The sequence below is a fragment of the Odocoileus virginianus genome, chromosome 3 (assembly GCF_023699985.2).
Source record: "Odocoileus virginianus isolate 20LAN1187 ecotype Illinois chromosome 3, Ovbor_1.2, whole genome shotgun sequence".
In the NCBI taxonomy this organism is placed as follows: Eukaryota; Metazoa; Chordata; class Mammalia; order Artiodactyla; family Cervidae; genus Odocoileus; species Odocoileus virginianus.
In genome coordinates this window covers 19343589-19371514 of record NC_069676.1, presented here as the reverse complement: position 1 = coordinate 19371514, position 27926 = coordinate 19343589, and the positions used below count along the sequence as shown (strand labels likewise).

At 38.0% G+C, this 27926-nt stretch overlaps 2 protein-coding genes across 7 annotated transcripts in view; one reads left to right on the top strand and one right to left on the bottom strand.

Moving 5' to 3' along the window:
• The first annotated feature begins 685 nt into the window (after window positions 1-685).
• On the top strand, window positions 686-8502 carry IL4 (interleukin 4). 2 transcript variants are annotated; one of them, XM_020888772.2, is made up of 4 exons: window positions 686-853; window positions 1134-1181; window positions 5917-6042; window positions 8307-8502. In XM_020888772.2, exons 1-4 carry the CDS (start codon window positions 719-721, stop codon window positions 8403-8405), a joined length of 408 nt encoding a protein of 135 aa, XP_020744431.2. In that variant the 5' UTR covers window positions 686-718; the 3' UTR covers window positions 8406-8502. The 2 variants fall into 2 exon arrangements, with proteins under 2 accessions (XP_020744431.2, XP_070314808.1); XM_070458707.1 differs by lacking the exon at window positions 686-853 and having other exon boundaries at window positions 893-1181.
• A 5518-nt stretch (window positions 8503-14020) lies between these two features.
• Window positions 14021-27926, bottom strand: part of KIF3A (kinesin family member 3A) — an 84464-nt gene continuing 70558 nt past the window's right edge. For all 5 annotated transcript variants that reach the window (XM_020888762.2, XM_070465045.1, XM_020888764.2 and 2 more), the window contains 8 exons: window positions 24971-25127; window positions 24557-24737; window positions 24237-24347; window positions 23718-23843; window positions 20376-20429; window positions 19783-19851; window positions 19075-19199; window positions 14021-17002 (listed from right to left, as the gene is read on the bottom strand). In XM_020888762.2, coding sequence (XP_020744421.1) covers window positions 16954-17002; window positions 19075-19199; window positions 19783-19851; window positions 20376-20429; window positions 23718-23843; window positions 24237-24347; window positions 24557-24737; window positions 24971-25127 — 872 coding nt within the window. In that variant the 3' untranslated portion in view covers window positions 14021-16953. The remainder of the gene's footprint in view (window positions 17003-19074; window positions 19200-19782; window positions 19852-20375; window positions 20430-23717; window positions 23844-24236; window positions 24348-24556; window positions 24738-24970; window positions 25128-27926) is intronic.

Sequence of the window (27926 nt, the reverse complement as noted above, 5' to 3'; positions counted from 1 at the left end):
TACTTTGCCTAGAGCCTCCTTATTGTTAAAGACGTATGGACCTGACATGGTCCTAATGAAGCTCTACCACATATTTATTACATGTCCTTGGCCAAAATCCTAAATGTGGAAGAAAGGCACGTTTGAGTGCTACAACAGGAGAGAATCTGTGCCCATTACTTTCCTTCTACCCAGAGATAAGAACCACAGATCAGCTTTTCCACAAAAGGAGAGTTTCCCAGATGCCACCCATACTTGGAAGAAGCCAAGGTGAAATACTAATCAAGTCAAACTTTCTTGATATTACTCTATCTTTCCCCAGGAGGGCTGCACTAAAACAAACTCGGACACCTGTGGCCTCTTCCTTCTATGCAAAGTAAAAAGCCAGCAGCAACCCCAAGCTGATAAGATTAATCTAAAGAGCAAATTATGGTGTAATTTCCTATGCTGATACTTTGTAGTTAATTTTAAAAAAAGGTTTCATTTTCCTACTGGTCTGATTTCACAGGAACATTTTACCTGTTTTTGTGAGGCATTTTTTCTCCTGGAAGAGAGGTGCTGATTGGCCCCAAATGACTGACAACCTGGTGTAATGAAAATTTCCAATGTAAACTTATTTTCCCTCAGTTTCAGCAATTTTTAAATCTATATATAGAGATATCTTTATCAGAATTGTATTGTTAGCTTCTCCTGGTAAACTAATTGTCTCACATTGTCAGTGCAAATAGAGGTACTATTAATGGGGCTCACCTCCCAGCTGATCCCAGTGCTGGTCTGCTTACTGGCAAGTACCAGCCACTTCGTCCACGGACACAAGTGTGATATTACCTTAGAAGAGATCATCAAAACGCTGAACATCCTCACAGCAAGAAAGGTGAGTAAGCTATCTGGCACCATCTCTCCAGATGTTCTGGTGATGCTGTGCCTGTTTCTTAGACTGTGAAAAGAAGGTAACAGCTCCTAGAGACTTGGTGGCTGGTGGTAGGATGGTGAGCGCCGTGGAGATTCTTCTCCTGGCGTTTTTTGGTTTCTTTTCCCCGAGGGACTATAGGGAGTTTTCTTCGTTTAAGAGAGTCAGGGCTGCTCAGGAAGGCTTACCCTGTGCAGTTGAAGGTAACTCACTCTCTTGTTCTCTCGTTCCTGCCTGGGCCAAGAATTCATGCATGGAGCTGCCTGTAGCAGACGTCTTTGCTGCCCCAAAGGTAAGAGCTGTCCTGGGTCTGCTTTGGCTGATGGGTGACTTGGTGAAGAGAGCCATTCACAAGTGTTAAAACAAACTTCTTTAACAGAAAGCAAACAGGCTCAAACTAACTATAATGTATGAAATGTTTTCAAAGACTGAGAATTCTGATCTTTATTCTCAAATGCATTTTGGTGTTTATGGTTTCACTTGACTTAGAAGATACATAGGAGAAAGCTTGGGTTTTGTAGTCATAATTTAGACCTCAATCAAGGAAAAGCTCGTTAAGATTTTATCCAACCCAGATCTAGTACCTGGAATATAGGAGGCACTCAATTAATGCTGCTGAAGGAGAGAATTTTTCTGGCCCATACATTTCTGAAAAACCAAATACTCTCACAAAAACAGATATTGAGATTACAGGTTGAGAGAGCTTTCATTTTGTCTAAGAGACTTCCTATGGCAACAGAAAACGTATCGCCAGAGCCCCTCCTCTTCCGCAGCCCGGTCACCTAACAGCCCACCAGCTCCGGGCATGGCTGTCCAGAGACCCTCAGCTTTCTCTGTCCTGCAAACTCCCCTCCGGCCGGTCCAGAACCATCCTATCAGACAGGGGCCAACATATCCCTGCCTCCGGCTGCTCCTGCCAGGGCGTCTCACCTTTCCTCCTCCTGCGCCTCACCCCCACCTCCCGATCTGCAGTGGGAGGAGATAGATTTGACAGCTGATAGTGCGTTTTCTCTGACAAACACATGACTACAGCCATATCAATAGCTTTCAGCACATCAGTTCCTGTTTTCATGGAAACACACAAGTGAGAATGAAAAACCCAGAGCTTCAATTTACCAGTGGTCTCCTAACCACCTGCTTTCCATGTGTACCAGAGGGTAACTTGGCCAGGGCCAGAGCGCAGGCCTGTCCTGCTTGTGAGCAAAACTATTCTTCAGGCCTTTATCCAGACTATCTCATTTTTCATTAAAGATTATTCCAGGAGTCGGAAATACAATAATATGAAATATTTTAACATAATAGCATATAATATAAACATATGGACGGTATAATACATATTATATAATTTTATCCTTCAGAATCTCATCCTGTATCAGACTATCTAACAGCAGGTTGGAAGGATTTTACATATATATATATAATATCATATCTGGTGTATAATACTTTATATATTTCATTTATTAATGTTTTATATAGATATCTTATATATAATACTTTATCTATCTTAATATTTTATATATAGAGAAATAAAATAGCCAAGCGTCACTGAGTCATGCTCTGGGTTCTCCAGGGGGTGGCTCACTGCTGAGAGGGTGCTATCAAAGCCAAGGGCAAGGCCCAGCAGAAGCACTGTGGGGCTGGAAGTGAGACAGTTGGTGGCTTCACCCCCAGTTCTGCTATTAACTATGTGGCCTTTGACAAGCCTCTACACCTCTCTGTCCCTCAGTTTCTACATCTGAAGATATGAAAGCAATTTTGAAAGTTGGTTGGAATGCAACTCTTGAGTTAGTGGAAAATGTTACTATATAACTCTTGATTAAAGGCAAAAACTGGTTGTAGAGAAGCAATCATTCTGAGAGAGAGGGGCCAGGGGTTTGAAATCATCAACCCTCCATGACTGCGAGCCCAGGGTGACCCCACTCTGGGCTGCTCTAGTAGACAGCCAATCCTCTCCCCAGTCGAGGTGCATGCAGGTCAGTTCCCACTACCTTCCTTCACTCTTACCTATCTCATGCCTTCTCCTGAACTGCTTTCTATTCCTCCTGGATTAACAATCTCATTTTTCCATTCTCTCTTCCTCAAAGACTCAGCACTGCTTACTTACCTTTCAAGATGCTTCAGAACAAAAAAAGGTTGTTATTTTCAAAACCCACAAGGGTGCTATATGGGGGGAAAAGTTACTTTCTTGTGTTCTCAAGAATATCTTTCCAAAAATCAAGCATATTGCTTTTAGTGCTTTTTTGAGATCCAGAGGTCCATTACGCTCAAGTTGGGTGGCATCCTGCTCTTGACACACTCTGGAACAATGACAATGTGCTGATCTAAATGCTGGGTTCTGCAGGCACTGCTCCCAGTGTCTCTGAAGTAAGGTGAGCGAGGTAGAAAGCAAGCAAGCTGGCAGGTCTAGGAAGGACTTCTCTGGTGGACTATTAGTTGGAGGCATTTTCTACTACCAAAAGGTGCAAAAGTCCATTAGTTTTCAGAGAGCTCTATGCCAAACCTGGAATCTTTTTTTAAAAGTGAAAGCAGAGGACTTTTTCCACATACAGCACTGGCTGATTAAATGTGGGCATAAGTGGAGATAATGGATACAATACATATAGGACAGATCTGTTTGTCCCAGAGAAGCTAGGCAAGACCCTAGTTAGAACTCTAGCAGAAACCCTGCACAGAAGTCTCACGAATGGTGTGCCACCACTGTTGTACTCCCAGGAGGGGCAGGCTTCTTTCTGGCAGGAAACCAGTCTCCCTTTTGAGCTTCTTTCCTGAGCAGTTTTGAACTGCAGAGTCCACATGGCTCCTGAAAATGAGCCCCCTGAGCTACATAAGATATACTCAAGGCAGTGAAAGCTGGACAAGCAGATGAAAAAGCAGGCGGTACAGAGGATCATCCTATTGCTACAATCCCAATGGAACTAAAACATTAAGGCCTTTAACTAAAACTGCCTTTAGAATTTCTTCTTTTAAAGGTTTTCCATTTTATTCAAACTCTTTTCTATACTTATCCTAATCATTTTTAGAAATCTTTTGAAAATTCTTTAGAAGATGTTTTCTCAAAACCGAGGCAGTGTTAAGTTCTAAGTCCCTAGTCAAAGTAGTCAAAGTTTTAGAAAAATCTCATTAGATTCTGATGGAAAAATAAGCAAAGGATCTCTTCTCCTCACTGTTCTGTCCCCAGCAACACAGGCGTCTGCTTCCATCCGCATACACAGCTAGCGTCTGTCATCTTAGTCTCACCACCTCTGTTCACCCACAACACCCCCCAGAGGTACAGTGATTTATGGGAGTTTTCTTGACTCCCAGAGCCCAGAGACACTGGTGCTACTCTTAAACTTCCAATTAGAGTCAGGACCCAGGAGGGTTCATGGCTATTCATTATATACATGTCCTTCTAAAGGACCATGGGCCATCAAACTCCACAGTGCAGAGGAAGCTTTGCAGTCTGGGATTCTGGTGCCTCGGTCTGGGTGAAGGTCTTCCTGGAAATATCCTAAAAAAATCAACAGCACTTCTAGAATTCAGCCTGAAGAAATAAGAGATGAATTCAAAGACCTATACAGATGACTTGCTGCTACTGTACTGACATAAACAAAAACAATGCAAAGGTAGGGGATTGATCAGCTGTGGCACAAATATGCCCTACGTTCCTCCACAGTTCTCAATCTCATGTTCTAAAATACTACTGAATGATTTAAGGAATTGCTAGTACTATATGTTAAGCGTAAAGAGGTTAGAAAAGAATATCACTAGTTTGTCCCTATTGAAAAAAAAGTATTAAAAAGAATCTGGGAATATAGTTACCAAAATTGTAATAGCAGTTCTCTCTGGCTGATGGTTGATGAAAAAAAAAATCCATTCTTGTTGAATGCATATAATTTTTACAGTCAAAAGCCTTGATAATCAGAAAAAAATATGGGAGAACCAAAAAAGCTGCTTGGACAGAGCTCCTCATATAAATCCCCTGGAGATCCTGTAAACACAGACTGATTCAGTGGGTCCAGAGGGAGGCCTGAGATTTGCATCTCTAACAGGTTCCCAGGTGATGTCCATGTTACTGCTTCACAGACCTCACTTTGAGTGGCAAGGGGTGAGAAAAGGTCCTGGCAGAGGCTGAAAACAGGTTTATCTGAGTTTGATTGGGCTCAAGCTTAAGACACACCATCCAGGCTCCACGACCCTGTCCTAGAGTAGAATGAGAGAACATACCAGGCCTGACCTGGCCCGAGACATATTCCCTCTCCCATGTTCATAAAAAAGAGAACCATGTGGCCAGACTCACATCAGAGCTGCCAGTATTCCAAAGAGGTTCTGACCCTGCACACTCAAGGCCAAAGGCCCCTTCGAGAAACTCCATCCAAGGCCCAGCACTCTCTCGGAAGCTGCCCCTCATCTTCCCAGGCCCACCTCCTGGGCACCTGGCCCTGATACCGGAACTCACGTCCAGCTGTGTGGGGACATGCCTCCTCATACTGCTACCTTCCAGGAGGAGGGCTAAATGGGAGAGTACTGGGGCTAAAGCAGCACTGTCCAGGCCAAAGGATGGACATTCATTTTCTCAATAAGCATGTGGGATTTCCAGGGAAACCTAGATTCAAAAACTATAAATTATAGGAGTAAGAGAGAGAGCAGACTCTGATTATGAGCTCATGTACCTAAGACTCCCTCCACAGACAGAAGAACTTGCATGGGGTAAAAAAATAGACATCGGCTGTAGACAGGTAACCCTGCATTCAAACCCCACTCTCTCATTAACTTAGTTGATTGACTTGCATAAAACCCTCCAACGGAAAAGAAATTGGGAGGTTTCGGTAAAAGGCTACCGCATTTGCAAGTAACTGGGAGAGGCTGTTTACTGTGATGAGCAGCCTCCATTCACATGGCAGGAATACCTGAATAGCTGGACCACAGGTGAGCAAACTCACCTTCTCCACCTGTCCCCCTGGAAAGAAGAAATCCAAAGGAAATCTCTCTCTCCTGTGTTCAAAATCCAGCTGGCCAGTGGCTATCTGTAGCATTTCTCTTTCCAGAACACAACTGAGAAGGAAACCTTCTGCAGGGCTGGAATTGAGCTCAGGCGCATCTACAGGAGCCACTCGTGCTTGAACAGATTCCTGAGCGGACTTGACAGGAATCTCAGCGGCTTGGCAAGCAAGGTAAGCTCTGCTATGACAACAACCTGCCGTGGATGGCAGTACGACTTCTTAAAATATTCCTCCTTGTGACTAGCAGTACACTTTTAATCAGCCTGTTCATTCATTCAACAAATTTTATTTGCTGAGACTCTGTGAGTGTTGCTTATAGGTACTGTTCTAGGCACTGGGGATACATTTCCTGCTCTCACAGAATGTTGTAATGGGTCAGTGAGAAAAGCAAACAAGCATATAGCATGATGTCCAGCAGTGATAAGTGCTATGAAGAAAAATACAGGAGTAAAGAACATAGAGGTCAAGAGGGAGAGGGCTGATTTAGTAGTTGGCGACATCATCTAAAATTTGAATTAAGCAAGAGAGTTGGCTGCATCACTAACTTGGAAGGAACATTCCAGGCAGAAGGAACAGCTGTACAAAGGCCTTAAGGTAGAAATGAACTTCATGTGTTCAAAGATCAACAGGAGGGCCAATGTGGCTGGGTCTGAGTAAGTGAGGGGCTTTTAGCAGGAGACCACACAGGGCCTATGGATTCTGCCCCAAGCATGGTGGGGAAGTCCCACAGGGTTCTGAGCAGGGCAGACTACCACCTGATTTCTGTGATTTTAAATGATCATTCTGGCTACTGTGTGGTAAACGGACTGAGTAGGGGTAAGCACAGAAGTAAGATGGCTCGTCGGGAGGCCACCACAGCACTCCAGCAGCAGATGATGGAGGGTGTTACAGAGTAAAAGTGGCACACATTGTTGGATTCTGGCTATGATTGAAAATAGAGCCAGAAGGACTTGCTGACAGATCTACGGTGCGGGGTAATGGAAAGGGTAGAAGATGGCCTTCCGGTTCCTACCCTGGGCCCCTTGGTGGATGGTTGGTGCTGTTTACAGACATGGAAGACGGGGTGATCAAAGCTGGAGGTTGTGAAGACACTGATAGGACTGTTGAAAAAGTCTGAAGCTTAAAGGGAGAGGTCAGAACTTGTGGTATTAAGTGAAGCGTTCTCAGAAAGATCTTTAAGTCACAGACCTGAATGACACAGAGAAAGGACAAGATCCAAGGACTGAGCCCAGAGGCACTCATATAGAAGTCAGGAAGAGGAGGGACCAGCAAGAGAGACCGAGTAGTAGCCAGTGAAGTAGGAGGAAATCAAAGAGTGTGCGGTATCCCAGAAGGCAAGCAAAGAAACTCTTTTAAGGAGGGAGTGTGTCAAAGGTACTGAAAGGTCAAGTAAGATGAACACTAAGAATGGTCATTGAACTCAGCACGATGGAGGTTACTGATGGTGCTGACACAGATGGAGATGTGGGAATGAAAGTCTGAGGAGAGTAGGTTCCATAGAGAACAGGTGTGGGGAGGAGTGAAAAGAAAGGGGTACTGAGTATGAAAAACTCCTTTAGGGTATTTTTCTATAGGGTTGCAGAGAAACAGAACAATAGCTGAAGGCAGGTATGAAGTGAAGGAAGTGCTTTTAAGATGAGGTCTATACGGAGCACGTCAATATACCAGTGGGGATGACCTAGTAAGAGGGGAGAACTGATGATGTAGAAGTGGCAGAGCCAAGAGTGGATGTTACCTAATGCCAAGCAGAGGAACTGGGGATGTTCATCCTCTCTCTGGGCATGCTGCTTTATTTATAAGGTAACAGAACAGGGAGCAGATATTACACTCATTGTGTCTTTGGACCCTCTTAATAATCTTAGCAAGTAGGTACTATTGTTCCCATTTTATACAAAGGAGGAAACTGAAGCTTTTACAAACTAAGTAGTTTGTCTTAGCAATGCAATTAATAAATTGGTAGAGCTGAGATTCAAACTGAAGCAGTGGCCAGGTGGTAGGCAGCAGGAATCCTTCCCAATTGAAGTGCTGCCAACCTGTTATGTTGCTGTTTAATGGGCAGGATGGCAAATGGACTGAATCTGTCTCTCAGTAGCCCAGGTGGCCACACAGAAGGCCCAAGACGGCAGTGGGCAGGTCTGAGCCTCCATCCCTGTTACGCCCTGAGCAGCACCTAGCTGTGACAAACCTGTCCAGGGATGGCCACACCCTGAAGGCAGACAGTTACGGATTTACAGTGGCCATTTCTGGAATCTAAGTAGCATGCACAAAAAACAGCTAAACCCTGTTAGCCTAGCAGCAGAGTCAAGCCAGACTGGCAGCCTTGGTTTGATCACTGTTCAAGTGGCAAGTGCAAACGCAGGATTGACCTGGGTAGACTGGCATAAGCAAGATTCAAATACTTAGCAATGCGAACTAATGAAATATTTTTTTTGTAGACCTGTTCTGTGAATGAAGCCAAGACAAGTACAAGTACACTGAAAGACCTCTTGGAAAGGCTAAAGACGATTATGAAGGAGAAATACTCAAAGTGTTGAAGCTGAATATTTTAATTTATGAGTTTTTAATAGCCTTATTTTAAACATATTTATATATTTATAACTCATCATAAAATAAAGTATATGTAGAATCTGATGCATGATGTCACTTTAATGGCACAGGCTATATTTGCTTGCCAACTATTGGGAAAACCAATTTACTGAAGAGAATAAAATTGGTGTGAGAGTCAAAAGGGAAAAACTACTTCCCTCTCAAGCTTTCTCACTGGGGACATAACGCATGGTATGATTAAAGAATACAAGGCAACATAAGATATAAATGATAATTAAAAGAGCTTGCAGATTAAGTCCATAAGTCACATTGATTATCGAAAAATTCTGAATTGAAAAGGTGTCAACTGTATGCTTCGAGCATTCTTCTCCTATTGGCACAAGGGTTGTTATATTTAGTCCATAGGCATGGGGGTGGGAGGAATAATTCTAGCACACTACATGGCACTACAGTAAACAAGAGTTAAAGTCCTAATGATGTAAATCCTTTTGATACTCAAGTCTTAGAACCAACCAGAAGACAAAGCATGGAAGGCTTAATTATGCTTACAGAACAGACTGTAAATGCTATCAAACTGACAACATAAAAATAAACTGAAAATTATTAAGAGGTAAAGAGCAAAAGAAGAGAAAGAGGTGGGGGCACCAACACCCCCCAGCTCACTCAGGGAGAGGTCAGCAATATTGTCAAAGGTTGATGGAACATGAACAAATCAAATATTTATTCAAAATTGCAAAAGTAAGAGAAGATCTAAAAACAGCTTACTACAAAAATTTGGAAAGGGCAGTATACATAAGGCAGACTCTCACTTTTCAATGGAGAAACCAATACAAAATATTTAACTGTGATAAAAACAGCTGGCGTGGTGGTCATGATTGAAAGTTGTAGGTGGAGAGGGGTACATGAAGTCTGGTTGCATTACTCTGCTTTTACCTGTTTCCAAGTTTTTACAATGAAAAGTGGGGGGAGAAAAGAACAATTGTGAGTAAATCAAGAAACCCTTGGAATTACAATGGGAACCACCAGAGAAACTAAAAAAAAAAGGAAGGTGGATTGTTGAGGATGGGACTTGGAATAAGGAACAGTGAAAGGGCAGGAGATTTTTGGCTTTCTACTTGAAGTCTGTGTGTATGACCATGTGCACAAGTGAGAAAATGCTTTTGAAAGTTTAAAAGTTAGGAGACTTCCCTGGCAGTCCAATGGTTAAGATCTTGCACTGCCAGTACACGGAGTGTGAGTTTAGTCAGGGAACTGAGATCCCACATGCCGTGAGGTGCAGCCAAAAGATTAAAACAAATTACATAAAAGTTTAAAAGTTAAAGCACTAAAATTACAGACAGTAACACACATTGGTGCAGATGTGAAAAAACGGAACTATCATACATTGCTGGTATGATCAGAAAACGGTGCAGCCACTCTGGAAAACAGTATGCCAATTCTTCAAAAGATTAAACAGTTACCATATACTCCAGTAATTCTAATCCTAGGTATCTCCATCAAGAGAATTGAAAACATGCCCACACAAAAATCTCTTCACAAATGTTCACAGCAGCATTATTCATTTACAGCAAAAAAGCAGAAACACCACAACTGTCAATCAACTGATGAATGGATAAACGAAATGTGGTACAGCCATACAAATATTACTTGGCAGTAAAAAGAAAAGTATTAGCATATGTTACAATATGGATGAAGCCTGGAAACACTATGCTAATTCAAAGGAGCCAGACACAAACACCACATATGGTATGATTTCATTTATAAGAAATGCCTGGAAGAGGCAAGTACACAGAGGCAAAAAGTAGAACATTGGTTGCTAGAGGGTGAGGGGATGAAGGAAGACCGAGTGACTGCAAATAGATACAGGCCTTCTTCTGAGAGTAATGAAAATGCTTTGATATTAGATAGTCATAATGGCTGTACAACTCTGTGAAACTACTAAAACCCACTAAATTATATACTTAAAAGGATGAATTTTACAGTATGTGACATCTCAATAACATTGCTATTTTAAGAAATTAAAGGGCAAAAAACAAATGTCAAGTCATTGAAATTTGTCTTTAAAGACATGTCTGCAAGAATATGGATCTAGTAACAGTGAATGAGCATTCTCTTTTCACTCTTGCTCACACACATATGACAAAAATTAATACTAGTACTAAAATTATACCAAAACATATAACATCTTTTTAACCCTTTCAAAATAAGGGAACAAATCAAAAGCTTAAAGTCTCACCCTGACCACAGCCAGTTTCACCCTGCCCACATAAAATACCAGCATGCCAAGGGCAACAAGTAACTAAGAGAGTCATGGAGCCTTCTAAGGCCACAATGAACACTTTTAATTCATTTGCATTCAATGGCTAATGTGAGCTGTAGTCTGCCACAGGATATGACTTGTGGGTTACAGTTTGTGTATGAGGCCAGGATGGTAAAAAGAAAGGCAGTCGGAACAAAGAGTTAGAACAGGCCATGGAAGGGTCGTACGTAGGCTCCAGGCAGATCTGTCTGTCATGGATGGAAATATCCAACAGTAAGCGCTGGGGTTTACCAAGGGAGTGAGAGAACATGAACCGGCGAGGACACTCACCAGAAGGGCGAGCAGAGAAACATCAGGATTAAGTGAAAGTTGAGATGCTAATCACTTAAGCACGCTCACTTAGGAAACTTAGCTACAGCCCACACCTACTTCATGGGACGTGCCTCTCATCTACACATGGAACGTGTGACACCAACAGCACAGGCTGATCTCCTCCCTCCCTGCTCTCACCTACCTCCACCTTTTACCTATGAGCACAGTCTATCTCTAACTGGCATTTGTAGATAATACTTACTGAATAAGCAAATGAAAGAAAAAACACATTGTTCAAATCTACAGCTGAATGATCTTCATTGAAACACAAGTTAGAAATGCTAGCCTCTGATAAAAGTGCACCAAGGGCTCTCTTGTTGCTATTAGCCAGTGCCCTGACTTTTTTCCACCCTTCTCGGCAGGTCCTCTTGGTCAGCTTCTTAGGGTGCTCGTATCATCTGAGAATGCAGAATTTCAGGGCAAAGTGCTGGGCACAGTTTTCTCATGGCCTGGCCTCTCAGCATACAAGGTTAGCCTTGCAATTCCTACCACCTTCCATTGAGGACAAAGCAAGCACTTTCCCTAGTCTCGGAGCTGATTTCCTGGTTCAAGTGATCAGTGCAATTGGAGCTCCATTCCCAGGTGGAGTTTTCAAACCTCCCAGTTAGTGCCTTTGCCCTTGAGCACTCAAGAAATTTTTTCCTCAGCTCTAGTGTTTCTTTTGATCCATCCTTCATGTCAACTTCTTCCTTGTTCAACGTTTAGTCTCTAGGCTGTCTCTTCCTTGCTTGCTTCCTATTAGCCAGCATTAAACCAAACACAAGCATGTTCAGATGTTTTAGGTGCTGACCGCATACCTGGATACATGTTATACAACATCAGTAAAAAAAAAAAAAAAAAAAAGTAAAGATACATAGGTTCCCTCAGCCTAGGTACCAGTCTTGAGGGCAAGACAGCCAGCAAGGAGAGGAGGAGGTTGGCTCCTCTGGCCCATGACTGTCCCAGCCTCCAGGGCACAGGTGTGTACATCATCTGCTCTCCCAGCTCCTCCGAATCTAATCCTTCACAATCTTTGTAGTTGTTTTTCTAAAATACAAAAAATGTGAGTCACCCCCTTAAGATCTTTCTGTGGCTTCTCACTGCTTAAAGAAAACTCTGGATCCTGGACTCTCTTTCCTCTTCAGGATCATCAGTCCCCATCTCTTTTGCCTTACTTCAAGCAGGCCACCAAAGCATGTGACATTCACATTACTCCTTCTGCCTGGAATGCCTTGCCGCACCGTTCCACTGCTTTAACACCTGGAACAGCACTTCTCCTGGGATGAACCTTTTCTGACCCTCCAGTCAGACAGACATGTGCTACGCATTGGGTCAGCTGCTAGGGAGGAATGCTGTGCCTGGCAGCTCACCATTCACCCTCCTTCACTACAGCCTTCGACATGTCATGCGCCACTCATATGGCCATGAGCCATGCATGGGTCCAGAGTAAATACAGAAGACACCTGGTGACCGAGCGCCAAAACACATGATGGAACAGAAATCAAGGTCAACATAGTATTTCTGTAATGACTCTAGCAGTTTAGGTTGGGTTAGGCAATATCCTCTTGTTAAGATTGGTATCAACTCTGAGAAACATTTTATTCAGTTGTAAAGTCCCAGTTAAATTCCTTTGTAAAGCTGGAGAAATAAAGTCTTTGATTAAAGACTAAAATTTCCCCAGGCCTCTAAAAAGGGGTGGGGGAGGGGAGCAGGTGTAGAAGAATGTCTGATCTGTCATATTCTTTAGTCAGAGCCATAAAGTGTTTGGGTAAGACAAAGTGATGTTCTGATAACGTTGATAAAAGTAACTTTAAGATTGGGTCACAGGAAGCCCAAGATAAATGCTGAGAGGAAACAGGTTCCTTTTGAAGTAGCCTCTTCATAATCATTTTCCCACACATGTGTTCAACTTCCGAAGGAGGACTGAATACTTGATTTGCTTTGCAAATGAAACAGCTTAAGAATGAGACATTCAGATAACCTTACAGCTTGTTTAGAAGGCTCACTTTAAGTTTAGGCTGCAGCTTTAGAACTGTGTTAACAGTTTCTGTAGGCACATGCGAACTGAGGTACCATAGAATTTTTATTTTGTTCTGTTTTTAGTACTTGAATTTAAAACAGACTCTCAAGGGTCTGTTCATAAGAAGGTGGGATGAACAATGATCTCAGCAGCATCCTGACAACACAAGCAGCAACAGGCTCCCTGAGGGGTGTGCCTTAGTGGTGTTGCTTGGTGAAAGTGAGTATTCACAGCTCCAGAATTCAACTGGGGAGGAAGGGCAGCGAGTGCATTACTGATTCTCTTGCTTACACTATGGCAGGCCTCTAATTTTATTTTCATATTCTACACATGTGTAGCAGTTTTACACCAGCAAGCAGTTTGGAAGACCGAGAGAGCAAGACCTGAAATGGCCAGAGTCCCCTCTCTATACAAAAAGCACACGGAAATCCTCTGAAACTTGCCGACAAATCAAAACTTCGTAATGTTCGCTGTGAACTTCTTGTGGCTGCCTAATAATCAATAAGTGTTTGTGAAAAGAATGCATGATTAACAATAATTCAAGCAATATTATGGTTTGAGATATTTTAAACAAATAAAGTTTTTGAAAGAGATTATGATACCGTTACCACTAAGATACGTCTTTTACCTTTTAGTGAGATACATTTTCCATACAGACTTTTTAAGTTTCTGTTTTCAAATACCAAATGATAAGGATAATAAAAAAACTTAGATTACATTTTTTTTTGGTGAAAATAAATTTTTATCAATGAGAAGCATTTTTAAAAACATCTCTCCCAGGTTTCTGTATTATGATGACTTGTTTAAAGACCTGCAACATTAAGAGTTTCTGGTACAAAACTACACAGGCCTCTCTTAATCTCATGAAATTGAGATGCCAAGCACAAAGAACCTGCTTATTAATTATTAAGATCAAGATGGACGCAAACACAAAAATGGTCGAGTAAAGAAGCAGACCACAATTACAAGCGTTAGGCTAAAGATTTTTATTTCTTACTTAAGCATGCTGTATGTATACATACAATATCAATATATACAACTTGAACAAATACAATTTATACATAAAATACAGTGAAAGTGTGGCTTTTGAAATTAATGCAACAAACTCATCATACAATTTGTAATTCTGGCTAGTATACAGTATTGTAGTAATGCTACTGAAGTTACTGATGATTTAAATTAGACTACAGTAGAAGTTCAAAGGCACTAGGAAGATCTATGTTTTCTTCTAGCATTTACATCAAAGAGTAACTAAAAAGGAACACAGATGCATACATTAATAAACTGGGCAGACACTGACATACTTAAATGTAAACTCTACCCATCCTTTAATTTACAGCCCTGCAGGAAAGGGAGGGACTTTCCTTATGGTAACAGTTAAGGGGAAAATGTTATTAAAAGATGAAAAAGAAACACAACAAACTAAAGCTATAATTTAAAAAAATATGTTACAGTTGAAGTAGCACCACCCTCTCCCCCAAAGTAACCTTAAATTTCTTGCGGCAAAAAAAAAGGTCCCCCTTTCTCAAAAAGTAGATGACATGGCATGTCAAACTGATTCTACCTGTGGGATGAACACATGGATGTAAAACTCCCACCTTAATTACCCCTACACTTCACAAGAATCTAAACAAAAATGGGGAATACTATCATATTTTAATATCCCAATTATTACTACATATATTTGCAAGGTTTACTAAAGAACATACCACAAACAACATTCTACCAAGGCTTCTCTTAATAAATATGACTTTTTTAAATTAAAGAGAAAAAACAGCCATTCACATTCAATAACCTACTTATACGTGACACTCATTTTAAATGTTTCTTATTTCAAATAATGAGCAAATTTATCTATATCTTTTCATGAAACTAACACTGAAGTTACAAAATACTTCATTTTTGGACGATGACGCAAAGTAAATGTGAAGAAACCACAGAACCACTATGATTGGAGCTAAGTGAACAGCTTTAACATTAGGTTCCCATGCTTTCACACGGATACTCAGGCCTGGCTCCAATATCTAATCCTGATATCAGTTCCAATGTAAACGCTAAAGCAGCCTATTTTTAAAATTTCTCAATGTTTTGACTTTTTATAGCTTTCTTTTTGTTACTGTGGTGACACAGAAAAGAAAAAAAATCTAAGATACTGACTTAAATTTTCCTTAATGTTTTAAAGCTTAATGCAAGTTATCCCTTTCTATTAAATTGATGGTTAAAGGCTAGACCTGTGGACTTTTAAAAAGAAGACATAGTCATTTTTTTTTTCTACTGGTAAAATTAAGATTTCTCTAGAGTAATTACTAATAGAGTTAAATGTGCATCTATAACTGCCAAGATATTTTGCTTACACAAAGTTTTTACAAGACATAAGCTCACCTCAAGTCTTCACAGTATCTAAACAATGCCCCACAAAGTTATAAATGTCTAACTATCTTGCACATCACAAAGAAAATGCTGTTAGTTAAATCCAATTCTTCTTACCTAGAAAATATTCACCATACACAAGATATTTAGTACATCACCTTTGAAATGTACTTTAAATTTATGGACATATTTTTACACAATTCACAAGTATGCTACCTTCACTCCCATTCTATACATAGCTTTGTAACTGTAAAACAGTATTTAACCAAACTTACTAATTTATGCAGTCTTAAAACATGTAGCCAATGTGTTTCAGGGGTGATTACATAATTTTAAAACTCATAAAAGATAAATATATATATACATATATAGTGGTTTTAAAGTAGCATAACTTAAAAAAATAAAAATTTTACAAGCAGCCAACAAAAAAACAATAATTCTATCTATGAAAACTTTTCCTTTGTACTATAAAATAAAAATAATTTTTATTTTAGAGGTGTGTTCTAATTGGAATTGTCAATGGAAGAAATTCAGGGAAGACTATTTTCTTTATAAAATAAGAAGAAAGACAAAGTGTTTCAAAGACAAAGAATTAAAAGGTATTTTTCCTGCTTTGGTTGTATTTTTCAGAAAATGGAGATTCTTCTCAATTGGGAGAGACAGAGCAATTTCCATCAAAATTTAGAAGTCAGACATAGGAAAGTATCCATTAATCAAGCTTCAAAGTGAATTTAAAAAATAATACCTAGTGACAAATATTTAGCTTCTTAATTTTCTGTAACTGGGTGACTCCTTTATATTTAGGTACAAATTCAATGTTTCAAGAAACATGAAATCAAATAAAATTTTTGACCTGAAGTTAAAGTGGCAGAAAAGGTCAAGAGAGGTACAGATGAAACATATTTTCAGCTTTTGTTTCTTAAACATGTATACTTCTAGACTATCAAATCATAAAAGTGTTCTATAGATTAATAAGATCACCCATCTCACACATTAAATGCAATCAATGTGAGTATAAAAATTAGAATATATTTTAAAAAGTCAGGTGGGTGTTAGGATTCCATCATTTCTTAGATATGCAACCCATACATTCATATATAACAGGAAATCATAGGACAACTAGACCTGCAACTTTCTATGTGCAAAACAGGACTTATTCTTTTTTTTTTCCTATTTTGAATATCTGTCCAGTTATCTAAATAGATAGTAGTCGAGGAAATCACTGGTAGACTTACGTATACATTTAAACTGCAACTCTCTACAGTATGGACTGCTCCTTCAACTTCCCTGCACAGTATAAGTTGAAAAAGTAATTGACAATTTGAACAATTACCAGAGGTACAATTTTCATGTTATATTAACTTAATATATATGGACTAAAAGTTATTAGGCAAATTATTAATTCCAGACTTACTCCATGATTTACAAGTTGAATTACTGGAAATTACACAAAAGTCTTCAATGTTTTAATTAAATATTTTATCCAGGCATGAGAATATCACTAATTTTTATTTTGACTTTAAGTCTGTAACGTTTACTGAAGTAAAGAGTCAATTACAGTTTCAGGCTTTGCAGAACGCTTTCTGTTTGGAGAAGAGAAAAAGAAAACATGAATGCTTCCCTAAAAGACAGAAGTATAAACACTTTACATTATGTAGTAGATAATATCAAGCAGCCAGAGAATCTAGAAACCAGTCAAGGTTTGACATGCTATGTTAAGAGATCAATTAATGCCTGCTTTTTCAGCCTAGGGAAAAGTCACTTAGAGTGAGCCCAAGAGCGTGGCACTGCACTCCACCACCCACAGTGATGAGGGAATGAGTAAATGATAAATCAGACTAGACAACATGGACAGGCTGAGTGGCCTGCATGCCTGCCAGATCTGAACTCCTTGATTATCTCTTCTGGAGTATGCTAAGGGTTCTAGCTTATTCAGTGAAAATCAGAGCCACAGATCACCTGAAGCAACACCTCATAGATGACTGTGTAGGAACTGATGGAAATGCTCCATTAATGTATCATGTTTATTGCAGTTTTGCTTAGTACACTGAACTATGTGTTTCTAATGAGGAACATCACATTGAACATTATCAAGTAATGTAACCTAATATCAAAAAACCATGTAACGTGCACATTTGTCTGTATTTATGGCCATCTACTGTTTTCACAATACAGCAGGCTGATTATGGCACGCAGAGGTGCTGGGTTTGGCTCATCTAATGTTCACTCACATGTTTTTATTTTAGATTAACAAAAAAGTACCTTATTTTAAAATGAGCATTCTGAAAACTGTATCCAAATACCGTATTAAATTATTTGCTTGACTGTTTTAGGTCCACATAGTTTCTTAAAAGTAACTAAAAACAGAGACTTCATATAAATTATCCTCATTTCTGGTTTCTCCTTTGATATAGGAAGATCCAGAAACAATGGGTCCTCTTTCCCCAAACTCACTAGAAACAGGGTAGCAGCTACTCAGACCACGCTCTGCTCGTTTACCCCAGCACGTCAATGCCTACTTTTCTCCTACATTGAAGCCAACTGTCTTACCATTTATCATCACACTTGCCTTGTTACTTTTTTTTACTAACTGCAAAGTTAGGAGGAAAATACCTCCATTAAAAGTGGAAAACTTAACCATCTAGAGGAATTTCTATTTCTTTGAACCAATTTGCTTCATTCATTAATCATGCATGGCTTCCTTTGGCATATGAAAAGCTTTTCATGTCTGACATCTAAATGCTGGAGAATGTAAAAATTTGAACATTTTTAATATATGCTGATTTCTCCTTCCAAAATTTATAAAAGTTAGGTTATGCCTATAAGATTATGTAACACAAAAACGTTAAAACTTAGACTTTTGAGTTACATGTACGGTGAAGGCTATGTACTCAAAGTAGGGAAAAATACAAGTTTATTATTTCCTATCATTTTAGGAGCCCCAAAGTCTTACAGTCAGTTTAAATAAACCGAACGGTATTTGATGTAAGGAAAGGAGAGAATAAACAAGCTCCAGCCCAGGACTTTCGTATCCTGGTTTCCCTGGGCTACACTACAATATATTTAGACTACTCAACAGTCAAAACTAGACCACAAAGCAGAGGAAAAGATAGTCAGAGAAGTTTTCTTTAACTGGTAACTGAGGAAATCAAGGTTCCTGAGGCAATATTCATGACAGAAAAATGAATCAGTTGAATACAATACCTTGAGAGTCTAACCAGGCAAATTAATTGGTATCTCACTAGAAAAATTAATACAAAGATCAAGGAATTTGCCTTATTACACATTTGGAAAGAACAAAGTAAATTAGAAATAAATTCTACTACTCAGGAGGGCTAAAGAAGAATCCAAACTACATAAGGACTTGAATTATTTAGTTAAATAGTTACCATGGTAACTGGGCTTCCCTTGTGACTCAGCTGGTAAAGAATCCACCTGCAGTGAGGGAGACCTGGGTTCGATCCCTGGGTTGGGAAGATCACCCACTCCAGTACTCTGACCTGGAGAATTCCATGGACTGTAAAGTCCATGGGGTAGGAAAGAGCTGGACACGACTGAGTGACTTTCACTATCACGTGGATTAAATTTCTCTTAAATGTACCTAATTTGAAGATCTCATTGCCTTTAGCTCACGGGACCCGAAGATGGGTCTTACCTTCTCCCAGTCTTTGGCCGTGCTTTCCCCTTTGAAGTCCGCGGCCTCTCTAATTTCATCAAGGACTGCCGTAGGCTCTCCTCAGTATAGGCAAGATACACATGGGAAAGGTCCACTTCAAAGGGCTATATAAAGGAAAGGAATAAGACATTCTAACACACAGATTTGAGGGAAAATTTAAAATGCTGAATAAACGCCTAGAAAAAAGCCAGAGACAAAACCAAATAAATATCTACAGATATATTTTTCTAATTCCATATATCTCAAATGTATACACCAATCATTGGTGAAGAAGCCCTGACCCACTATAAATTACTCAGTAGTAAAGAAAAACTGTTGGTTTTTCCCTAAAGCTGCTGCTTTCTCTTGTTAACCTAAGATTAGGACCAGCTTTGAGAGGGACAGACACACTCTAGTCTCTAAACAAATCCCCAAGACCCAGAGAGGTGGTGAAAGAGTTTTTGAAGAGGACTCTATGCCCTTCTTATGATATAGAAATGATAAGCTGCCCCCATGACTGCAGGTAAGCAGAACTGTCCTAATAATCACCTGATTCTAGGGCCTCTACTCTCAAAAGATTAGCCTATTTTTCAGCAGAGCTGATTTAACAGATATCATGATAACACAATTTAGTGACCACATTCCTATAAAGAACCAACTGTAGTTTTTTTTTGTTTTTTGTTTTTTTTTAAAAAGAAGCACTCTTACATCTTTCTCCTTTTTATCTGGAACTGGAGTCTGCTTTCTCATGTTATTTCCTGTGTAGGCAACACATTTCTCAAAAAAGGAAAAAAGAGGGGGAGGAGAATTATCTTAATTAGCAATTAACACTATGAATGAAGCAAATTACTATGAGATATTCTGACGGTACACTCATAAAACATGATTTGAGGCATTTCCCTGGTGGTCCGGTGGTTAAGAATCCACCTGCCAATGCAGGGGATGTGGATTAAATCCCTGGTCAGGAAACTAAGACCCCACACACCACAGGGCAACTAAGACCCAACACAGCCAAGTAGGTAAATAAAATTTTTTTTTTAAAAAAACAAAACAAAACAAAACATGACTTGAATGCTGGGACAGAAAGAGAGACCCAGAGTCATTCAGTCCTACACACCAACAAATAATACCATCTCTACTGAATATTCTGTGTGTTATAACCTTTTAAACATCTTATCCATTCTAGTGGATTATCATTTGATTCATCCTCTGGACCATCCTCCCCACTGTAGCCAGCACACTCCTGTCTATAGGAAGTATTCCATTAACTATTTCATAAAGGGATGAAGGTTAATACTCACTAGCTGCCATTCTCCTATGTCTTCATTCCAATGGACATAGTTTTCAATCATTTCCTTTTAAAAGAGTCAAAGATGATCTACTTTTAATATTTAGTAACATTTAAAATACTGACTTAAACATGGAACTATGGAGAAGGAAATGGCAACCCACTCCAGTACTCTTGCCTGGAAAATCCCATGGACAGAGGAGGCTGGGAGGCTACAGTCCATGGGGTCGCAAAGAGTCTGACACGACTGAGGGACTTCACACACACACACACACACACACACAGACTAGCACATACTTTTAGGCTAGACTGAATACGACTCCATTTTGAAAGGGTGTTTTGGATTATAAAAACAGTATCATATGTTCACTTTCTATATATTGGTACTGCATTGTATACTTTTTATTTTTAGTATTTATCATCATTCTAATTTATCAACTACTGATTCACCACTTATTTACCAATAAGTTTAGCATTTGTAAACTAAGCCCCAAAAGAGTACAGACAAATTCCTCTTGGTCATTGCTTATCTGCATCACCTAGCACATGTGCGATGCTCGATAAACATTTCACATCATTGGATGAAAGACTAATGCAAGGATGTATAATGTAAGGTCTCACTATATTATGTACTTTGTTTCAAGAGAACAGCATCGAAACATGTATATTATCTAGGGTGAAACAGATCACCAGCCCAGGTTGGATGCATGAGACAAGTGCTCGGGCCTGGTGCACTGGGAAGACCCAGAGGGATCGGGTAGAGAGGGAGGTGGGAGGGGGGGTCGGGATGGGGAATACATGTAAATCCATGGCTGATTCATGTCAATGTATGACAGAAACCACTACAATACTGTAAAGAAATTAGCCTCCAACTAATAAAAATAAATGGAAAAAAAAAAGAAAAGAAAAATCAGCCAAATGTGTGCATTTATATGAAAATATGAGCAAGAGGTAAAAGTAACAAGATAGGAAGTGATATAGAAGCTTGGGGGAGGATACATTTACTTTTTTAACTCAGGAGGGAAGATTAGAGCAGGTTACAAGGCAGAACAGGGAAGCAGGGCTTGAAAACAGAAGAGCAATAGAAAAATCGAGGGACTGAGAAGCATCAAATTATTTGGGTAGAACAGATTGAAGCAAAGGGCTGATTTACGAAGTTGTTGGAAATCATGCTGGAAAAGACAGATGAGGGGCAGTTTACCAAAAGTTTTGTGTAACACACTGTAGGATTTAGTTTCTGTTTAGTCAGAAAAGGAGTCAGCAAGGCTTTTCAGTAAGTAAATACCAGGATCAGAGGGAGGCATTGGGGGGGGGGGGGGGGACATGGAACCAAAATCTTAATATATTAAGTGAAAAAAGTTAAGTTTCAAAACGTTATGTATTGCATGATGCCCTTTTGGGCTTCTCAGATGGCTCCGTGGTAAAGAATCTGCTTGCCAATGCAGGAGACACAGGAGAATGAGGGTTCAGTCCCTGAGTTGGGAAGATCCTCCGGAGAAGGAAATGGCAGCCCGCTGCAATATTCTTGCCTGGAAAATCCCATGAAGAGAGGAGATTGCCAGGCTACAGTCTATGGGTTTGCAAGGAGTTGGACATGACTGAGCAATGGAGCAAGTACATGCGATGCCCCCTTTATAAATTTAAAAACATATACCTTCAAGGAATATAAGTAGATGCAATTAAACTATATAAAAATAAAAAGCAAGGAAATAAAGAATTTAGGATTCAGGATGGTAGATACCTTGAGTTTGAAGAGGTAAAGTGATGGAAGAGGGGAGAGAGAAACCACTTGGTTAGAAATAGGTCACTATAATGGTCCTAGATTTTGTTTTGGGTGACAAGTTAACTACAAATTAAGTAAATAAAAGAAGGCCATCCAAGGACCATCAAGGACAGTGTACCGTGAACCAAATATTAACTCTGAAAGAAAGAAAGAAAAGAAAAAAAAGAAAGAAAATTAAAGAGAAAAAGAAAAAAATTAAAGCTTATGTTTAGACAAATTTCTTAAAACTGTACATAGATTTAAAATAAAATTTAAAAGTCAAACTTAAAGTCTACTAAAATGTATTGGAAAGAGATATTTGGTGAAAATAATAATAGAGGCTCTGATTTTAAAATTATACTAGTATTTAGAGTTAGCATCTATCTAGAGATGGATGGTAGTGGTCATTGCACAATACTGTGAATGTACTTAATGAAATGTATTCTTAAAAAGTTAAAATGGTAAACTTCATATTACGTCTATTTTACCACTCCACCTCAAACACACAGAATTAGCATCCATAAACAGGAAAAAAAAGTCAGCACAGGAATTCTGTTTATCCTATTCACAGGATAAAGAATGTTGAAAAAATAAATAGGACCTATGCCTTTACATGAATTACATAAATCTGGCCTTCCTCCTAAGGACTGAGAAATTCTTATTCAGATATTTAGTTACTCAAATGGAGAATAATATATTAAGAAAAGTTAAGTGCCATATGACCCAGCAATCCCACTCCTGGGCATACACACCGAGGAAACCAGATCTGAAAGAGACACGTGTACTCCAATGTTCATCGCAGCACTGTTTATAATAGCCAGGACATGGAAGCAACCTAGATGCCCATCAGCAGACAAATGGATAAGAAAGCTATGGTACATATACACCATGGAATATTACTCAGTCATTAAGAATACATTTGAATCAGTTCTAATGAGATGGATGAAATTGGAGCCCATTATACAGAGTGAAGTAAGCCATAAAGATAAAGACCAATACAGTATACTAACGCATATATTCGGAATTTAGAAAGATGGTAATGATGACCCTAGATGCAAGACAGAAAAAGACACACAGATGTATAGAGCAGACTTTTGGACTCTATGGGAGAAGGTGAGGGTGGGATGATCTGAGAGAATAGCATCAAAACATGTATATTATCAAGTGTGAAACAGATCGCCAGTCCAGGTTGGATGCATGAGACAAGTGCTCAGGGCTGATGCACTGGGATGACCCAGAGGGATGGGATGGGGAGGGAGGTGGGTTCAATATGGGGAACACATGTAAATCCATGGCTGATTCATGTCAATGTATGGCAAAAACCACTACAATACTATAGAGTAATTAGCCTCCAACTAATGAAAATAAATGAAAATATTTTAAATAAATAAAGAAGAGAGCCACAGTGAATATATTAAAAAAAAAAAAAGAAAAGTTAACAGCTGGAGTAAAATGTGATGGAATTAAAGAAAATTTTACCAGCAACAACTGAAATGTAAATATTTACTGTTAATTAAATTAGAAATTGCATTTCTTCAGTCCTTAACCCCAACCAAGTGACCTAATATTTAAGTCAGAGAACTTCCCACTTACTTGATAATCCTGAGGTATAAAGTTATCAATAATAAGCATCTGAAGTCTCAGTTCCCGGCTAAGTTGTCGAATGTTCTCCAAGAGGCCTTCAATTTCCCTCTGATGTTCTTGTTGGAGATCAGCCATCTATCAGAATCAATGAAAATACTAAGGACAAATAAAGATTTTAAATACAAAACACACACACACAAAATAAATAAACATATAAATACAAAACAATTTCATCTGACAGGGCAGTAGTCTAGGAAACTTTGTAAAAGCTTACCCACTTCTTTCACAAAAACAATAGACAGAATAATATAATACTATCACTGTCTACTCCACCACATTAGTAGTTAAGGCTGAAATAAACTATTTTTACTAGCTTAACAGATTAAATTCAAAATATCACATAAAGGTGAAAATTTTACTTCTTTAAAATTGTAAGCACACTTTATGACTCCTTTAGGATTCTTAATCATACTTAATCAAAGCTAAAAAATTCAAACAACAATAACAGGTAATTTCTAAGAGATCAACCTCTGACTTTGCAGCCATCAGCATAGTCCAAACTTTCTTTAATTTCTTGGTCTTTCCTTGTGCTTCTTCTTGCAAACTGGTATACTTTTCTTCAATATCCAAGCGTTCTTGCTATGACAAAAAGTGGTGAACTTCAGAATAATTTTCTTCATTAAAGCTTAATTATTTAATAAATGATATAAGTGTTTAGCAAGTATTATCTTTCAAAGCAATCCATAGATATTCTTCAAAATTTTATTAAGATTATAGATGCTCAGCTTTTCACTATAAAAGTAAATACCTCAGATGAAACATCAACGAATAATAAAAATTCACATTACCTCTTTTTCCTCAAGTTCTCTACGAAGTTGCTCTGCTCTTTTTCTCCTTTCTTCCAGTTCCATGTTGGATTCTTCAAGAAGTTTCTCTTGTTCCTCAGCTTTTGCCAACAAATCAACACCACCAACAATTACCTTCTTCTCCAGTGCAGATAATTTCTCTAGCAAAGACTGATGCTCCTGTCTATTAATTAAAATGAGAATACACAATATCCATCAAATATCTACTATTCTACCAAATTTACCCAAATGTAACAAAATTTAGATATAAAACTTCAAAATAGGAATGTAAGTACATCTCTCTCAAATTACACAACTGGGTAGTATTACTTTTAATTACAATTCAATTTTCTTGCTTATGCATACTATAAGAAAAAAATTCAAATCACAAATTCATCTCAATTCAGTAACACTCACTGGGCCTTAAGAAGATCTTTTTCCCGTTTCTCTAACTCAGCTCTAGCCTTGTTTCTTTCTTCTTCTTCCATGTCAAGCTTTGTTTCAAGTGCTTTTCTCTCTTCATCAATTTTTGCTTGCATTTCAACCATCTTATCTGGGGAAACTTTCTTTTTACCTGTTTGAGTCATTTAATTGCAACAATCACTTCAGAGTCAGTGTTTCAGACATACACATTACCTTCAAAAGATACACTCCTCAAGAATACAAAATCAAATCTCAACATTTTAAGGAAATCAACTGAACAGTATTATTTTTAATTCTACTTCTTATGTTCCTAAAAGATTTTTTAACTGCTAACTTCAAACTGTTGTCCAACTGTGCAATGATAACTAAGAACAAAAGTAAATAAAAGAGAAACGAGATGAGTAGGAAAAAATGAGAGAGATTAACAGGAAAACCAAATAAATAAAAAGCAAAGATCTCTGTATCCCCAAATAACATATTTCATCAAAAAAGCAATATCATTAGTTACATTTTTCTGATAACCAGGTACAAAATCAAGCTGCTTTTCAAAACACCTTCCCACAAAATTTATTAAAATAAATGAATAAGTAAAAGTCACAGATCAGACAGAATTTATATTAAGTAGTTTTTTATTTTTTTTATTAAGTAGTTTTTAACGCTAAATATATCTTCAGAGGTTTTTAAAAATTTTACTTGATAAAATTACTTGGAAGTATTTTATTTCATAGCTTACTTTTAAAGGAAGTAATGCTATACTAATTATGTAACAGTTACATAGTAATTAACCAGGCATTTTTTAGTTGCTGAGCTGTCATGACGTATCAGCAAATCTTAAATGAACTAAAACAACTTATTTTGTCAAATTCAGGATCCTAAATCTCCCTAAGTCAGATTAAACATTTCAAGTGTGAAATATAAGTAGAAATATTATCAAATGATACAGCTAAAAATGCAATTTCCAAACGACTGTTTTGATTATAATGCCTAACACAACGTTTTATATATATAAAATAAATGTTCATTAAAGATTGAATGAATTTCAAAATCATGAAATTAAAATGAAAAATAAAAAAAGAAAAACCAGTTTATTAAACTCGTTATGAAACCGAATTAAAGATAATTCATTTCTGGTAATACAATTTCTTTGAAATGTACTTTCCTTCAGAAAAAACAATCAAATTTTTCGTAGAACTGGTCTGAGGCTCTCCTGAAAGCTTTCTGTCATTCTTAACTTCCTTCCCAAAGGACCACAGAAGAGTGTAGAAGAGTTTATAAACTGTTAATGTCTCCACCCAAAAACTAACCCCACATGCTGACAAGGAAAGAGAACTGAAAAATAAAGATGACGGAGATATATACCTGAATAAACTCTTTCAGGAACCACAAGACAATGAATCATTCACAGGCTTTAATTCTTTGGGTTAAAATCATATAAAACCCCCAAAGGTTTAAAATACATTACCCTTCACTTCTTCAGAAATGTAAGTCCAAAGCAAACTAAAGCCACAAGATGAATAAGTTAAATAAAAGAGTAAACAAAAGCACTGATCCAAATTCATGCTTTGGTGTGGTGTGATTCATTGCATCCCAGAGTCAGGATATAGACCTGACTCTATCGGTTTTCTGGCACAATCACCTGTATTAAACACTCTGAACTATACTGCTAAAAAGTAATATTAAAAAGTAATTTAACTTATTCCCAATGAATTCCTAGAAAGGATTTCCCATCAGTAGTAACTATTTCTTAGAAATTTGAGGAGGGAAAGTGTTAAGTTCAGGTATAAAGTAAGTGTATGCACTAAAATAATTGACTTCCTTTAGACTCTAAAACTATCGTACAGAAAAAATGGCAAATATGTGAAAAACTGTATGTGTGAAAACTCTATGTGTATGGAGGAAATGGTCCTGTCAACACAAGTACATTCATTTTTTAGGCATCTGGGGTTGCAACTGTGTCGTTAGTTAAAAATACATAGTTTCCAAACGCATTAAAAAGCAGCTAAATAAAAAAAAAATATGTGTATATATATATGTAGAGATACAAAAGCACATGTCTACTGATGAATTACTACTATGCCTGACTGCATCACTTATTGAAAATCATTTAGGTAATATTTTCAAACTGATGTTTTAGCAGCAAAAATCTTACTGTGCTCTCACAGATTTTCATAAAAATTACCATATATATACATAATTAGTTTCAGTTTCAAATGTCTATTTTAGCCAGAATTAGTCTGATGAATTGTATTTATTGTAAGCTAAATGTGGATATGTACCAACTCTAACAAGGCATTTAAAAACATGATACTATGAAAAGTCACTTTCAGATTTTTTTTTAGATTTAAAAAAAATTATTAATGAATCAAAAAAATATTATTAATGAATCAAACCAATCAACCAACCAAAAAAAAAAACAAACCCTCCTAAAATTATAAAAATTTAACACAAAGTTTCAGGTAAAAAAAATCTAAAAAGAATGTAATGCCACAGAATATTTAACTGAGCCAAAGAGGATTGATAATATTTTAATTCCCATCTACCACATCCTCTAACCAAAACTGAGAAGGTGAACTTTGGCAAGGTAAAGTTAAAAGGAAGAATTTTAGGAGGTGTTAACTGAATTAACTTCATTTTCATTACATGAGTTATCCATGGCCATACATAAACAGGAATTTGAGTCCTCGCTTTAAAAAAAAGGAGAAAAATCCTTGTATATGTATTCATTTATATTTCTAAAATTTGGCTTACTAGGTCTTTAAGAATTTAAAGAAATGATTATGCCATGTGGTTCTGGTGATATATTTATTTTTACTGTTTATTTTATTAGGTCTAAAATATACAATGTGTTTGTCACTGTCAAGCTAGTAGTTCAGAGTTATTTCCTTAAGAAGATAATTTGGAAACTAAAATGTTCCTAATACCTTCACTAATAAAAAGTGAAATAAGCTTT

Coding starts and splice junctions, on each gene's coding strand:
- IL4 (XM_070458707.1), top strand. CDS start 966: ATGGTGAGCGCCGTGGAGATTCTTCTCCTGGCGTTTTTTGGTTTCTTT. Junction 1,182..5,916: donor ACGTCTTTGCTGCCCCAAAG/GTAAGAGCTGTC, acceptor TTCTCTTTCCAG/AACACAACTGAGAAGGAAAC. Junction 6,043..8,306: donor TCAGCGGCTTGGCAAGCAAG/GTAAGCTCTGCT, acceptor TTTTTTTTGTAG/ACCTGTTCTGTGAATGAAGC.